The sequence below is a fragment of the Loxodonta africana genome, chromosome 26, assembly GCF_030014295.1.
Source record: "Loxodonta africana isolate mLoxAfr1 chromosome 26, mLoxAfr1.hap2, whole genome shotgun sequence".
In the NCBI taxonomy this organism is placed as follows: domain Eukaryota; kingdom Metazoa; phylum Chordata; class Mammalia; order Proboscidea; family Elephantidae; genus Loxodonta; species Loxodonta africana.
The window spans coordinates 34660097-34674619 of record NC_087367.1 but is presented as its reverse complement, the minus strand read 5'-3'; the positions used below and the strand labels follow the sequence as shown (position 1 = coordinate 34674619).

Genomic DNA, 14523 nt, shown 5'->3' with positions numbered 1-14523 from the left:
ACTTACTTAATGTGAATAAATACAGGAATATTGGGTGCACTGTAAGTAGTTGGACTGTTTTGATAGAGTTGGTGTTTATTGTTTATTTGTTACTATTGATTGTTATATTTGTTGGCAGTGTTTTATTAGATTTTCTACCTGCTCTCTTTCTTTTCCTACTACAAAAGACACAATATCTTATTAATGAAATAATATCTGAAAACTTTAACTATCTAGTGATTTTTGAGTGTAGATGTTTTGAGATGAGCTGTACTAACATTGTTCTGCCTTAATGTCTTCTATCTCCATATTAATAAGAACTCCCAAGTATTTTTGAAACATGTTTTTATTGATAAATTTTTGAGGAACTCTTTAGCATTCTCCAGTTTTATGTATGCCATCTGTCTTAGTTATCTAGTGCTGCTATAACAGATGGCTTTAGCAAAGTGGGTGGCTTTAACAAAGAGAAATTTATTCTTTTACAGTCTAGGAGGCTAGAAGTCCGAAACCAGGGTGTCAAATCCAGGGGCGGGGTTTCTTTTTCTGTCAACTCTGGGGGAAAGTCCTTGTCATCAGTCTTCCCTGTGAAGAGCTTCTCAGCACAGGGACCCCGGGTCCAAGTGACGCACTGTTCTCCTGGCTCTTGTTTCTTAGTGTCATGAGGTCTCCATATCTCTCTGCTCACTTCGGTCTTTTATATCTCAAAAGAGAGTGACTTAAGACACAACGTAATCTTGTAGATTGAGTCCTGCATCATTAACATAACTGCCACTAATCCCAATTCATTAATATCTCAGAGCCAGTATTTATAACGTAGGAAAATCACATCAGATGACAAAGTGGTGGACACTCACACAACACTGGGAGTCATGGACCAGCCAAATTATCACACATTTTGTGGGGACACAATTCAATGCATAACACCATCCATATTAGAAGAACCTATTTATATAGAGTGTGTGACTCATTCTTTCTATGCTAGAGTATATTTCCTTTGCCATGTTATCGTTTAATATTTTAATTTATATTCACAATGAAATCATTTGGCATTTTATTAATTTCTTGTTTTATAAATTAATAATAATTTAAAAATAGTAACACCGATAATATTTTTGGTGAATACTTATTCATTTTATAGATGTTTACTGAATATCTTCTGTATGCCTGGCACCATGTTTGATACTAGAGATGCAAAATTTAATCAAGTCCTGCTTTGTACGTTCAAGGTTGGGGAGACAGCAGTGTTAACTGCAAAAAAAAGATTTACATAGATCCAATTTGGGGCATGAAATGTTAGGCCAGGCAGTGAAAGGTGTTCTGAGGGGAAATTACTACATAATAGTGTAATAGCTTTCACTTGTTTTTGGCTAATTGCTTCCATCTTCACTTGATTAAAAATGTTTATAAATGACATATTTAACTGCATGTTTATTTTCAATATAATAACTTTAAAATATTAAATAGGCCGACTTCTATCAGTCTCTTTATATAAACTGTATGATAACTATATTACACTTAAAAAGAGATTAGAATACTTTTTAACAAAGTAAATAGGAACCTGTGCCAAATTTGAATCATAATGGTAAGTAGAGCTAAAAAATATATAAAAATTAGTGTTAAATGTTTTTCCATAAAAAGTTGCTTGAAATCTCTTAGGATTATCTTAGGATAATTTAATTTTTAAGTATTTTTATGTTTCTTTTTATCATAAGAGGAAAATTAAACTTAACGAAATTATTTCCTTTGCATAATTCCTTTTAACACATGAATGTTTATCATTCAGAACTGACATAAATGACAATATTGTTGGTTGCCATGGACTGAGAAAATGTTACTGTCTCCTGATTGCCACTTTTCCCTTCTTTTTCTCTGACTTGTCTTTATTTCACATCATATGAAATTGAAATTTTAAGAGCTCTCTTTCAGTCCTGCAGGGTATAGAGAAGGATTAACTAGTATTATATAACCTCTTACCCCCATTTCTTATTTCCTGAAGCAAAGAAAAGTCTCATGGTCTTAAGTTAGAAAATTGTGGGGGGGCGGGGCAGGGGGCAACAAATATAAGCACATTGTGTTAAGAACCTCACAGCAAATCTTGTCTCATTTTCTGCCTTGTATACACACTACAAAGCATTGTTCCTTTCAGTAGTTGATTTTACATGTCCTTAGCTCTAGGAGGTTGGGAAAAAGTGGCACTTGGGAAAGTACATGTGTTGGGGGTATTTTCTGTTATCAGGATGAATAGTGTGGATGGTTGATACTGGTATTCAATGTTTGGGGGCCAGGAATTTGAAACACCATGTGTTGCATGGGACTCTCTGCACAATGAAGAATTAGCCCCAAATCACTACTCTGGGTTGTATGGATTTGCTGTAAATTGAAAAATTTTAGAGGAGAGCATGACTTTGTGAAACTCTGTTTTGAGTAATTCCGGGCATTTTTATATTTTATTATAAATGAGGTAAGAAGTAATCAGTATTCATTTGCTGAATAACAGTTGTGTTATCACTAACTTTTTGACCAGTTATGATTGGTAAGGAGCCCTGATGGCACAGTGGTTAAGAGCTCATCAGATCGAATCTACCAGCCGCTCCTTAGAAACCCTATGGGGCAGTTCTACTCTGTCCTTTAGTGTTGCTATGAGTCAAAATTGACTCCTTGGCAATGGTTTTGGTTTGGTTTAATGTCATTTTTAAGGAGCCCTGGTGACACCGTGATTAAAGTGCTCAGCTACTAATCAAAAGGTCGATGGTTTGAACCCACCAGCCATTCTGCAGGAGAAGGATGTGACAACCTGCATCTGCAGAGATTTATAACCTTGGAAATCCTATGGGGCAGTTCTGCTGTGTCCCGTAGATGTCTTGTAGAGTCGGCATCAACTCGAAGGCAGTGCATTTAATGCCAGTTTTAGGGAGCCCTGGTTGCTCAGTGGTTAAATTGCTGGACTGCTAACCAAAAGGTTATCAGTTTGAATCCACCAGTCTCTCCACAGGTGAAAGATGTGTAGTTGGCTTTGGTAAATATTTACAGCCTTGGAAATCCCGTGAAATAGTTCTACTCTGTCTTACAGGGTTGCTGTGAGTCAGAATTGAATCAACAGCAATAGATTAATGTCAGTTTTAGTGTAATTGGTTTACAGAATTCATTTTTTTCTTTTAAGAATTCAGGCATTGTTAAAATGGGTCAGTGATTCTGCAAGAGTGGCTGCTATGAAGAGAAGCGGCAGGATGAGCTACACGTTCCCTAACTCATCAGCAGCAGAGTATGGACTTGTAATGCCGTCCCCTTCACATCTGCACTGTGTAGCAGCAGTTCTGTGGCACAGCTACGAACTCCTTGTGGAGTATGATTTACCAGGCCTGCTGGACCGAGAGCTCTTTGAGTAAGTGTGATTTGTGAGATCCTCACCACTCCCTGACCCCAGTATTAGGTCATTTAAGGTTCTCTTTTGATGAAACATAGTATTTTACATGCTTGTTTTGATGAAAATTATATCTTGAAAGTAGTAGTTAAATACAACCAGGTGTCATTTTGAAATGATGTGTCACAAATTTCATTAATTAGTCTTCAGGTTTTAATGCATACTAGTCGTGCTGCCTGCAATTTCTCTTTTCTACCTAAAATCGGAATGTATAACGTATTTGTTCCTATGATCTTTAGTGTTCTCACTTGCAAATACATACACCAGATTCTTTTATCCTAAATATTTATATGTGGGTAAAGTTATACCTGGGAATTCTGAAAAACATAGTACTTTCTATGTAGTTGTTATAGTTGTCATTTTGACAAGTAGAGTCCACTTAACTACATTTCTTCATTATACTCTACTAAGGGTTTGCTGAATTTACTGCTAACTTGTAGCAGAATATTATATTTATTTCCAAAGAGTTCCATGACTTATAAATTGTAGGCAAGATCTTTGTGCTCTAGCCTATCATCTTCACGTCTGACCCTGTCCATTGACATAATCTATGACTTATTAGTGAAACTCACTAATAGTTTTGAACTTACAAGCATTAGCTTTCAGTTTACAAACAATAAGCCGTTAATAACATCAAACTCAACCTAAATGTTTCTTTGGTGTAATTTTCTGTTGTTTTTTTAGATATCTTTTAAGGTCACACAGAGAACAAAACTTAAATACAAGTCACTTGGTATTCATTTTACAGTTTTCCTTCATCTTACATTACATCATATTATTTAATGTCCAATAAGCTGTAAGTTTTTGTCAGTATAATTTGAGCTCTTATGGAAATATTTGAAACAATGAATTCTGTGTAAAAAATAAAAACTTATTAACATATTTTCTTTTATTTCCATAGGTTACTTTTTAATTGGTCCATGTCTCTTCCCTGCAATATGGTTTTGAAGAAAGCTGTTGACAGTCTACTTTGCTCGATGTGTCACATACACCCAAAGTATTTTTCTTTGCTCATGGGCTGGATGGGAATTACCCCTCCTCCAATGCAGTGTCACCATAGACTGTCCATGACAGATGATAGCAAAAAGCAGGATCTTAGTTCCTCTTTAACAGATGACTCTAAAAATGCACAAGTACTTCCTGCACTAACTGAATCACATTTGGCAACCCTTGCTTCTGCTTCTCAATCCCCGGAAGCTATCAAACAATTATTAGACTCAGGTTTGCCTTCTCTTCTTGTGAGGAGTCTGGCGAGTTTCTGCTTTAGCCACATTTCTTACTCAGAAAGCATTGCTCAGTCAATAGACACTTCCCAGGATAAACTCAGGCGGCATCATGTTCTACAACAATGTAATAAGATGCCTATCACAGCAGACCTGGTTGCTCCTATTCTTAGGTTTTTGACAGAAGTTGGCAATAGCCATATTATGAAAGATTGGCTTGGTGGTCCTGAAGTCAATCCACTGTGGACAGCACTTCTGTTTCTATTGTGCCACTCTGGTTCTACTTCCGGAGGACTTAATTTATGTGCACAACAGACTAGTGCAAGATCGGCTTCTCTTTCTTCAGCTGCTACAACAGGACTGACCACTCAACAGCGGACAGCAATTGAGAATGCAACTGTTGCCTTCTTTCTGCAGTGTATTTCATGCCACCCTAATAATCAAAAGCTGATGGCACAGGTAAGAGAAGAAAAACTTGGCTTATGCCTTGCAAGTTTTGCTATTTTAATGTGCTGTCAAATAGCACCAGTGGTTTCAGGTGAGGGAGAGATGTAAATGAAGGCAAAGTTTGTGGGTAGGTGAGTTAAAGATCTGGAATTAAACCATATTTAAAATAAAGTACTGGTAGTTCCTCCTTCCCTCTCTCAAAATGTGCTGTCGCCTAAGTCAGTTATTCTTTTTGATGAGGAGATGGACAAATTCAGCGGGATTCTATCTATAGATTATACCCCCCTCCTCTTTTTTAAACTCCTCCATATGAAAAGAACAAGCTCGAAAGAACAGTACTTTAGCTGCTGACTGTTTGTCCGTGGATAGCAGTGCTCTTAGCGGCATTGAGGTTTTAGCTTTTAGTGTAATCACGTTGCTGCAAACGACAGTGTGGTTCTAATGATGCAGAACGTTGGAGTAGTTTTCATGTAAAAGACTCTTGAAAAATCACATAAAAATGTGAAAGGCTGGTTCTTGTATTAAGTCCATGTTGCCAAAAATCTTGAAAGCTAGAATTATTTCAAGATCATTTCTAGTTGTTTTTTTGCCAGATTCTGCTCCTTTTTAGCTGTTGGAAATTTGGGCAGAGTGTATAAACCATAAAATTGGGCTAGCGATACCTATTGCAGAGATTTATTGTTAGGATAAAATATTGTGATAATAAAGTATGAAGGAACCTTGGTGATTCAGTAGTTAAGCACTGAGCTGCTAACCAGAAGATCGGCAGTTCAAACCTGCCAGCTACTCTGCGGGAGAAAGATGTGACGGTCTGTTTCCGTAAAGATATACAACCTTAGAAACCCAAACCCCATGGAGCAGTTCTACTATGTCTTACAGGGTCGCTGTGAGTCAGAGTTGACTCGGGAACAGGTTTGGTTTTTTGGGTTTATGTAAAATATCTAGCATAAAGCTGTCGGAGACATAGTAAAAAATATAGTAATTACCTTCTCTCCCCACCTCATATTTAATAATGTTTGTTCATGTAAAACTTCACTAACATCTAGAAGGAAGGGTATCATAATTTTTGAAAAAATCAAATGATTTAACTTTATTAAGAAGAGCAAGGTATTTGATTGTCCATAGTAATTGATTATTGGAAAAATATACTTACATCTCTGCTTAATATGCGTAATTAAAAAATGCTTATAGCTGCAACCAAGGGCATGAAAATGGATATTTGAAAATTGGATTTGTGTCTCCGGATAGTGTGAATTCTTTGTGTCCCACTACCTCTGGCCTGTCCTTATTATCATCTCTCAACTTCTTGCTAAAGCTTCATGTATGTGTGCTTTAGATAATTTACTTTTCCCATGATTTTTTTTGTATTTTAACCACATTGATATTGACAAAAGTTGTAAATAAGCTGGTTATTCTGATCTTCATTATGTGAAAACTTTATAGTAATGATTTACCCACAAAAATGTTTGTTGTGCTTTTTACCTATTTAAATACTCATATATTTTAAGATGAAATAATGTGTTCTTTAACTGCTGATTTGATGTGTTAAAATATATTTGTTAATCTACATTCTTAATTTTCTGTTCACTGTTCAAAATAAGAAGCTGAAAATAAACTATTTAAATCTCGTGCCTTGCCAGGTTCTCTGTGAACTATTCCAGACATCCCCTCAAAGAGCGAACCTTCCAACTTCTGGGAACATTTCAGGGTTTATACGAAGATTATTTTTGCAGTTAATGCTGGAGGATGAGAAAGTGACAATGTTTCTTCAGTCTCCTTGTCCGGTGAGTTTATAACACTTAAATTAAATCTTGATTAGCTGTGTGTAAAGATATTTTATAATTTCAAATCAGGGCTTTACAGTTATCTCTGTGTTCTTCTAACTTCTAGTGTAGAAACTGAAACTAGAACAACCTTTATTCCTAACGACAGTACTTGAAAGTCACTTTACAATAACCCCTGTGCTTAGAATATCTATACCCTACCTTGAGTTGTGTAATTTGATTTGGGAAAAAAGTGAGATAGTTTAAGGTCTTGTAATGCTAATATAAAAATTGACCCAGCAGAAAAATCACATAGGAAATAAACATGCCACATTTAAAGAAATATATAAAACAAACTGTGTATTTTATATGCTTTATTAACTTTCTTATTGTTTTATGTTCTTCAAACTTTTTCATATTGATATACATTCCAAAAAGTCACTTCTTGATTCTTGTGAATTAATTTTCAGCTGTACAAAGGCAGAATTAATGCTACTAGCCATGTCATCCAACATCCAATGTATGGAGCAGGCCACAAGTTCCGTACTCTTCATTTGCCAGTCTCAACAACATTATCAGAAGTTCTTGACAGAGTGTCAGGCAAGTCATAATTAAATATTAATTTTTCTTTATCTTTATGCTAGATGTCTATGGAATTTTATTACTTTTATAAAACTATTTCACTGCATTCACCCATTAGCAACCATCTAGAAAACACTGACATCTTCATAGTTTGAAGCATGGGTAAGAAACCATCAAGTACACAGAATATGCAGTGTACTAGGGCATCTATGGTTATTTTGGTGTGAAGTGGTTGAAGTGTTTGATATGTATGGGAACGACAACATGAGCAGCTGGAAATCAGCATGCCATGGGAAGCCATTGATGGATTTTTCTCACAGTAAATTATCTGTTTTATAGTAGATGGAATGTAGGGCATTAGGTTGGATGAGAGGAGTATGGATAATAAACATTTATGAAATCCAGCGAACAAATGAGTGGTCAAGCATGAAAATGATGTAGGTAGAATTGACTTGTGACCTTTTTGTTCACAGACAGTAAATAAAGCAAAAAGAGCTTTTCCTCCTAGGTTTCTTGCCTAGATGATGCCTTTAAACAACATAATGGTTATCAAAGAAAGAGCAGCTTTTGATGGGAGAATGTGAATTGCTCTCAGAAATCCTAGTCAGTCAATATTTATTGAGCATCTGCTATGTGCAAGCATTGTAGTTTGTCCTGGGTACGTAAAAATGAGTAAAACCCCGTATCCTGCCTCTCAAAGTAGTTGTGTGCTACCGGGTTAAAAAACTGGAAATTTAATCCTAGATAAATAAGAGCTGTGAAAAGAATAGACATATGCACACCCGTGTTCATTGCAACGTTATTCACAATAGCAAAAAGATGGAAACAACCTAAGTGTCCATCAGCAGATGAGTGAATAAACAAACTCTGGTACATGCACACAATTGGACACTACGCAATGATAAAGAATAATGATGACATCCCAAAACATCTCAGTAATTTTACCTACTTTCTATAGTTTCTGACGATATTGCTTTCAAATATAAAGTTAATATGTCAGTATTTTTTATTTCACCTATTAGTTATTTTTTTAAGAAATTTAAATAATAAGAAAAAACTAAGTCATCTGGTGTCATCCTTAGTTTATTCCCCCATATTCAATGTATCTTTTCTCTGGCCACTTGTAAGAATTTTTATTACTGGTTTTAAGCAATTTGATTTTGATTATGCTTTGGTGTTTGTTTTTTTTTTTTTTTGGTGTAGTTTTCTTCATGTTTCTTACGCTTGGGGTTTGTCGAGTTTCGTCAATCTGCAGGTTTATAGAGTTCATCAAATTTGGAAAAATTTTGGCCATTATGTCTTCGAATATTTTCTGCCCCCTCCCTCCCTTCTTTTTTGGGGATTCCAATTACATACATGTTAGGGCACTTGAAATTGTTTCACAGCTCACTGAAACTCTTAATTTTTTTTTCAACTTTTTCTTTTTGATAATTTCTGTCCTCAAATTGACTGATCTGTTCTTCTTTAGTGCCTAATCATGTGTTAGAAGTTCGATGTGGTTCTTTTTTTATTTCCTTGTTGCTACTTAAAAGTGTTCAAGCTTTCCTTTACTTTCTGGGACATATTTTTGTCATTATTGGTTCTATTTTCCTGCTTATTTATTTGCCTGGAAAGTTTTTATTGGATGCCAGACATTGTAAGTTTTATTTTTTTTGGGTGCTGTGTATTTTTGTATCCTGAGATGCAGTTGAGTAATTTGAGAACAGTTTGTTGCTTTCAGGGCCAGCTTTTAAGCTTTGTTAGGCAGAACCAGAACAACTGAATCTAAGGCACTGCTATCCATAGAACATTTTGTGATGATGGAAACTTTTAATAAACCTGTGCTGTCTCATACTGTATCTGCCAAGTTCTTGAAATATGGTCAGTGAGATTAAGGAACTAAAGTTTAATTTTAATGAACTTAAATTGAAATAGCTCCTATATTGGAATAGGAATAGGGTACTGTATTGGAAAATGTAGGTTTAGGCCTAATTCATTCCCACTACTGAGGCAGTTCCCTTTTTGAGTACTCTGTTAGAAATTTGTTGGACTTTGTGAACACAAACTATTTGAGACATTACATGAGACCCCAGAGTTGTTCCCCTTGCTGCTTTTTTGGTTGACTTTCCTTAACCTTGAGTGGTTTCTTCACATGTGTATGGTTATCAGTACTTACTGATGACTTGAAAGGGACCCTTTATAGATCTCTAGAATTCTCTCACTGAGCAGATCTCACCTCCATGGGAATGTGCCGGTCTAACTCCAGCTAACTGTCTTTGTCTCCTTGGACTGCCAGCTCCATATCCCCAACCTAGGGTTGTGCTGTACTGTGACATGGGGAAACTCTTTCCACACAATAAGCTGGAATAGTCATATGGCTGACCTCATAATCTACTCTTTTAGGCATCACTGTTCTGCTCTGCCTGATGCCCAGTATCTGAAGACTATTGTTTCATGTATTTTCCCAGTTTTTTAATTATTTCAGGTAGGAAAGTTGTGGTGTGATTAATTACTTTTGTGTGTGGCCTTTCTAGCCATGGTCTTATGACTCCTACCCAGGTAATTGGGTAGGGTTGTGCATGTAAGATAATTTGGCCCACTGAAGGGATTGATCCATTTTGCCTTAAAAGAGCCAATTCCAGAGCAGAGAGGATAGCCTGCCACCACCAAAGATGGAGAGACCTGCAGCAGAGATCCGCAGGAGATGGTGCATTGGGCTTTCTGGCCCACAGAGCAAGAAAGCTGAGTGCCTTTGGCAGAGACTGAGGTCCAGGGAGAAGTCTATGCCTGACCCACAATTTTGGGACTTGCCAGCCTCCACAACCGCATGACCCATTTCCTTTATATTGCTTGTGAGTTCTGTGAGATGTTGCAGTGAATTAGGGAACCCAAAGACAGGAGGGAGTGTACTGAGGAGAGAGTGAATAGTTGATGTTAGAGATGATGGAGTGGTACAGCAACTTGGGAAAGTTAGACATTTGGGATATCTTTAACCTCTGCCTTATAGGAACCAGCTTTGTGCTAATCTTTATGAAAGAAATTATTCATTTAAAAGTAAATCTGTTCCTTGTTATTCCACGTTGGCCAGAAATGTAAATCCAAACCAGAGCAAATTAGACAGAAAATCGAGAAAAATTTTTCTTAGTTATAACTTTTGTACCATTTATTGAAAGAATAGATTGAATAAACACGGAAGTCATTAGAACTTCTGATTGCACTCTATAAATACTTATCACATAATGATCTTTACATGTTTTCCTTACCTGTTTATGCTATAAGTTAATGTAATAAAGTTTTTAGTACTTAAATATTTCACTCTGACTTACGTGAATATTCTTGCCATTTTGGATTGCTTGGTTGTTTTTGTTGGGAAAAAAATATTGTTTTTAAGTGAGAGGAGACTGTATCAACTGTGTCCACATAGTGAAAACTATTTCTAATATCACAGCAGTTCATCCGGCCTTTTGGATTTCTCAATGGCTTTGGGCTTGCTATGAGTCGGAATCGACTCGACCACAGAGGGCTTGGTTTTTTTTTTTAATTCATATCATTATATTGTCACCTCATTCATTTTACAATTTTTAATACTGTGGTATAGTCCAAAGAACAGGAGTCCTGGTGACAAGGTGTTTAAAGCTATCAGCTGCTAACGAAAAGGTCAGCAGTTCAAACCCACCAGCCACTGTGCAGGAGATAGATGTGGCAGTCTACTCCTGTAAAAATGACAGCCTGGAAACCCTGTGGAGCAGTTCTACTCTGCCCTATAGGGTCGCTAGGAGTCAAAATCGACTCAGTAGCAGTGGATTTGGTTTTCTGGTTTTATAATCCAAAGTAATAAAGAATATATTAATTCAAGAAATAATCGTGAAAACCTCTAGTATTTGTTTTTAAAGTAGTGGTAAAACACATTACTCTGTTACCTAGGATGCTAACTAAATAAAATAACAAGAAATCTATTACTGAAATTTGTTCTTTATAATGTCTATTTGTAGTAGAAGTCTAGTGTAATACTTTGAGAGGAGCCCTGATTTGAATCCCATATTTACAGTTTACAAAATGTGTCAGCATCCTCTTCAAGGCTCAGTTTCCTCATTTTGAAATAATACTCTTTCTTGATATGCACATGAAAACCCAAAAACCCACTGCCATGGAGTCAGTTCCTACTCATAGCAACTCCATGGGGTTTCCAAGGCTGTAAATCTTTGTGGAGGCAGACTGCCCCATCTTTCTCCTGTGGAGCAGCTGGTGGTTTCAAACTGCCGACCTTTCAGTTAGCAGTCAGTTGCTTTAACCACTGCACCACCAGGGCTCCTTGAGATGCATGTAGTAAGGACCAGATTAGCTGGAGGGGTCAAGCGCATGAACCATGCCTAAAATAAAAGCAAGTTTTCATGGTAATCATTTTTCACTATATCTGGAGCTGTTGTTGTTGTTGGTTGCTGTTTAGTTGACTGCAACTCATGGCAACCACATGCGTAGACAGTAGAACTGCTCCATAGGGTTTTCAAGGCTGTGACCCCTTGGAAGCAGATCACCAGGCCTGTCTCCTGAGGCACCTCTGGGTGGGTTCCAGCAGCCAACCTTTTGGCTAGTAGTTGAGAGCTTAACCTTTTGCACCATCCAGGGTCTCTACCCCTAAAGCTAGTACTGTTGTAATATGTAATATTCCTTAGGGATTGAAACTTAAATATTCTGATTTTAATATGGTGATCTCCTTATTAATATTATCAAGGATTACATACTAGGTATTACCTTATAACGTTTCTTTTAAATCAGTTTACACTGTACCTATATTAGTGATAATCTTCCTCTGAAGTACTTAATGTTTTCCTCCTTAATGATTTTATAAAAGCAGTGTATTTTAGATAAGATTTTCTTACAGATACTCCGAGTATCACAGCTAAACTAATTAGTGAACAAAAAGACGACAAAGAGAAGAAAAACCATGAAGAGAAAGAGAGAGTTAAGGCAGAAAATGGATTTCAGGACAATTACAGTGTTGTTGTTGCCTCTGGTATGTTTTCTGTTTTTTTATAATTTTGATTTTGCTTGAGTTTCTAGAAAATATAACAATTTAAGGAATTGTATATAATAAAATGTATTAATGCAAAAAACTTAAGAGTATTTTTTTTTTCTATTTTAAAATTAAATGTAAAATATTGCGCCAGAAATTTATTACTCTTTGGCAGTGGAATTATTAAATTTATGTCTGAAGCATACTATATTTCATCAGATATTGAACATGTATGAATATGTTAGCTACTCCACTTATGCTTAACAGCATAAGGAGAATTATATTCTGACAAGTCCATTAGATGTTAAGGAAATTTAATGTAGCCTGTTTCGACAGCACTGGGTTTTTTTTTCTGGGTTTCTTAAAAAAAAAGAAAAACTAAAACAAAAAAGTATTTAGTATTTTTAGTTTTCCTTTATGGTGAGTTCATCATGTAAAAACAGAAATAATAAAAAGAAAAAAGGTTGAAAAATTAGTTTTTAGCTATTAGGTGGAGGAGGAAATGGCCCAATAAGCAACATCATGATAAATTGAGAAAATCGAAGTTTTCTAGGATTTCATTTCATTTGGATCCACAATCAATGTCCGTGGAAGCAGCAGTCAGGAGATAAAGCGATGTGTTGCATTAGGCAAATCTGCTGCAAGATACCTCTTTAAAAAGTTAAAAAGCAAAGGTGTCATTTTTGAGGACTAAGGTGCTCCTGAACCAAAAGATTTTTTCACTCAGTTCACATACATGTGAAAGCTGGACAGTGAATAAGGAAGACTGAAGAAGAATTGATACCTTTGAATTACGGTGTTGAGAAAGAATATTGAATATACCATGAACTGCCAGAAGAACAAATGGGTCTGTCTTGAAGAAGTACAGCCAGAGTGCTCCTTAGCAAGAGTGGTGAGACTGTCCACATACTATGGACATGCTATCAGGCAGGACCAGTCCCTGGAGAAGGACATCATGCTTGGTAAAGTAGGGTCAGTGAAAAAGAGGAAGACTCGATCAGATGGATTGACACAGTGGCTGCAACAATGGACTCAAAATTAGCAATGAATGTGAGGATTATATGTAGTTTTGCTGTGAGTCAGAACTGACTCGACAGCTCCTAAAAAGAACAGGTGGAGGAGGAAGAAAAATGGCAAGGATAACTGATAATTTGGATGATTATTTTTTAAGTATGATTTTAGTTCAAAAAAGACTCAATGAAGATAATTTTATTCCTCAGTTTGTGTGTTCTCTTTCATAGAAAAATTACAAACCTAAGATTTCCTACATGTACTTGCCAATAACTGCAGTCTAGTAAGTTGATAGTAAGCTGTACCTCAGCAGTTATAGCAACCACTAATATTTTTTAGTTTCTTGAAAAATAATTACAAGTGTAAAGCCAAAATTATTGTCTGTCATGAGGAACAAAAAGAATTGAAAGATTAGATACTGGATTGGAAGAAACATTTCTAGGTCTTAGCGTTAGGAGTGTGGTGCTTTGTATTAAAATTGGAGGCACATTTTTTCCTACTTCATGTTAGTGTGTTGGCTGTGTAGAATCTTGGTTCTTCTCTTTTAGGACTGAAATCCCAATCTAAACGTGCTGTGTCAGCTACACCACCTCGCCCACCATCAAGGAGAGGGAGGACAATGCCTGATAAAATAGGGAGTGCTTCCTCGGGAGCAGAGACTGCCAGCAAGATAATTACTGTCCCTGTGTTTCACCTGTTTCATAAACTCTTGGCAGGTAATATTCAGAACGAAAATCATCCGTGAAATTTTAATAATTTGTAAGTGTGTAAGTCTGAAGTATAACCATCAGGATCGTTTTTAATCAGGTCATTGCTTTAGGTATTACATGAAACCATTTGATAAGGATCATAAGCTCAGTTAAAATCAATAAACTGTTTGTTGAATCAGTTAATCTAGTTTAAAAATTTTACCGAACAAGAGGGTGGTTTCTATGGGCTCTCTGGAACCACTTTATTTCCTTATTCCATATTGTCCTTCCTGTTGAATATTTTTCTCCACTCGTTTTTTTCCGTTGAAATTTAAACTTCGCATTTAGTACTGTGGCTTTGAGATTACATTATGAAAGTATCTTATTAAAGTTACTAAATTTGAGGTACTGATAA

At 36.2% G+C, this 14523-nt stretch overlaps 1 protein-coding gene across 15 annotated transcripts in view; it reads left to right on the top strand.

Moving 5' to 3' along the window:
* Positions 1-14523, top strand: part of BIRC6 (baculoviral IAP repeat containing 6) — a 582018-nt gene that overhangs the window by 391253 nt on the left and 176242 nt on the right. For all 15 annotated transcript variants that reach the window (XR_002787222.2, XM_064277234.1, XM_023555261.2 and 12 more), the window contains 6 exons: positions 3140-3361; positions 4302-5082; positions 6711-6854; positions 7304-7433; positions 12277-12408; positions 13968-14135. Coding sequence is in view for 14 of the 15 variants with exons in the window: in XM_064277234.1 (XP_064133304.1) it covers positions 3140-3361; positions 4302-5082; positions 6711-6854; positions 7304-7433; positions 12277-12408; positions 13968-14135 (1577 nt within the window). In the remaining variant the exon portion in view is untranslated. The remainder of the gene's footprint in view (positions 1-3139; positions 3362-4301; positions 5083-6710; positions 6855-7303; positions 7434-12276; positions 12409-13967; positions 14136-14523) is intronic.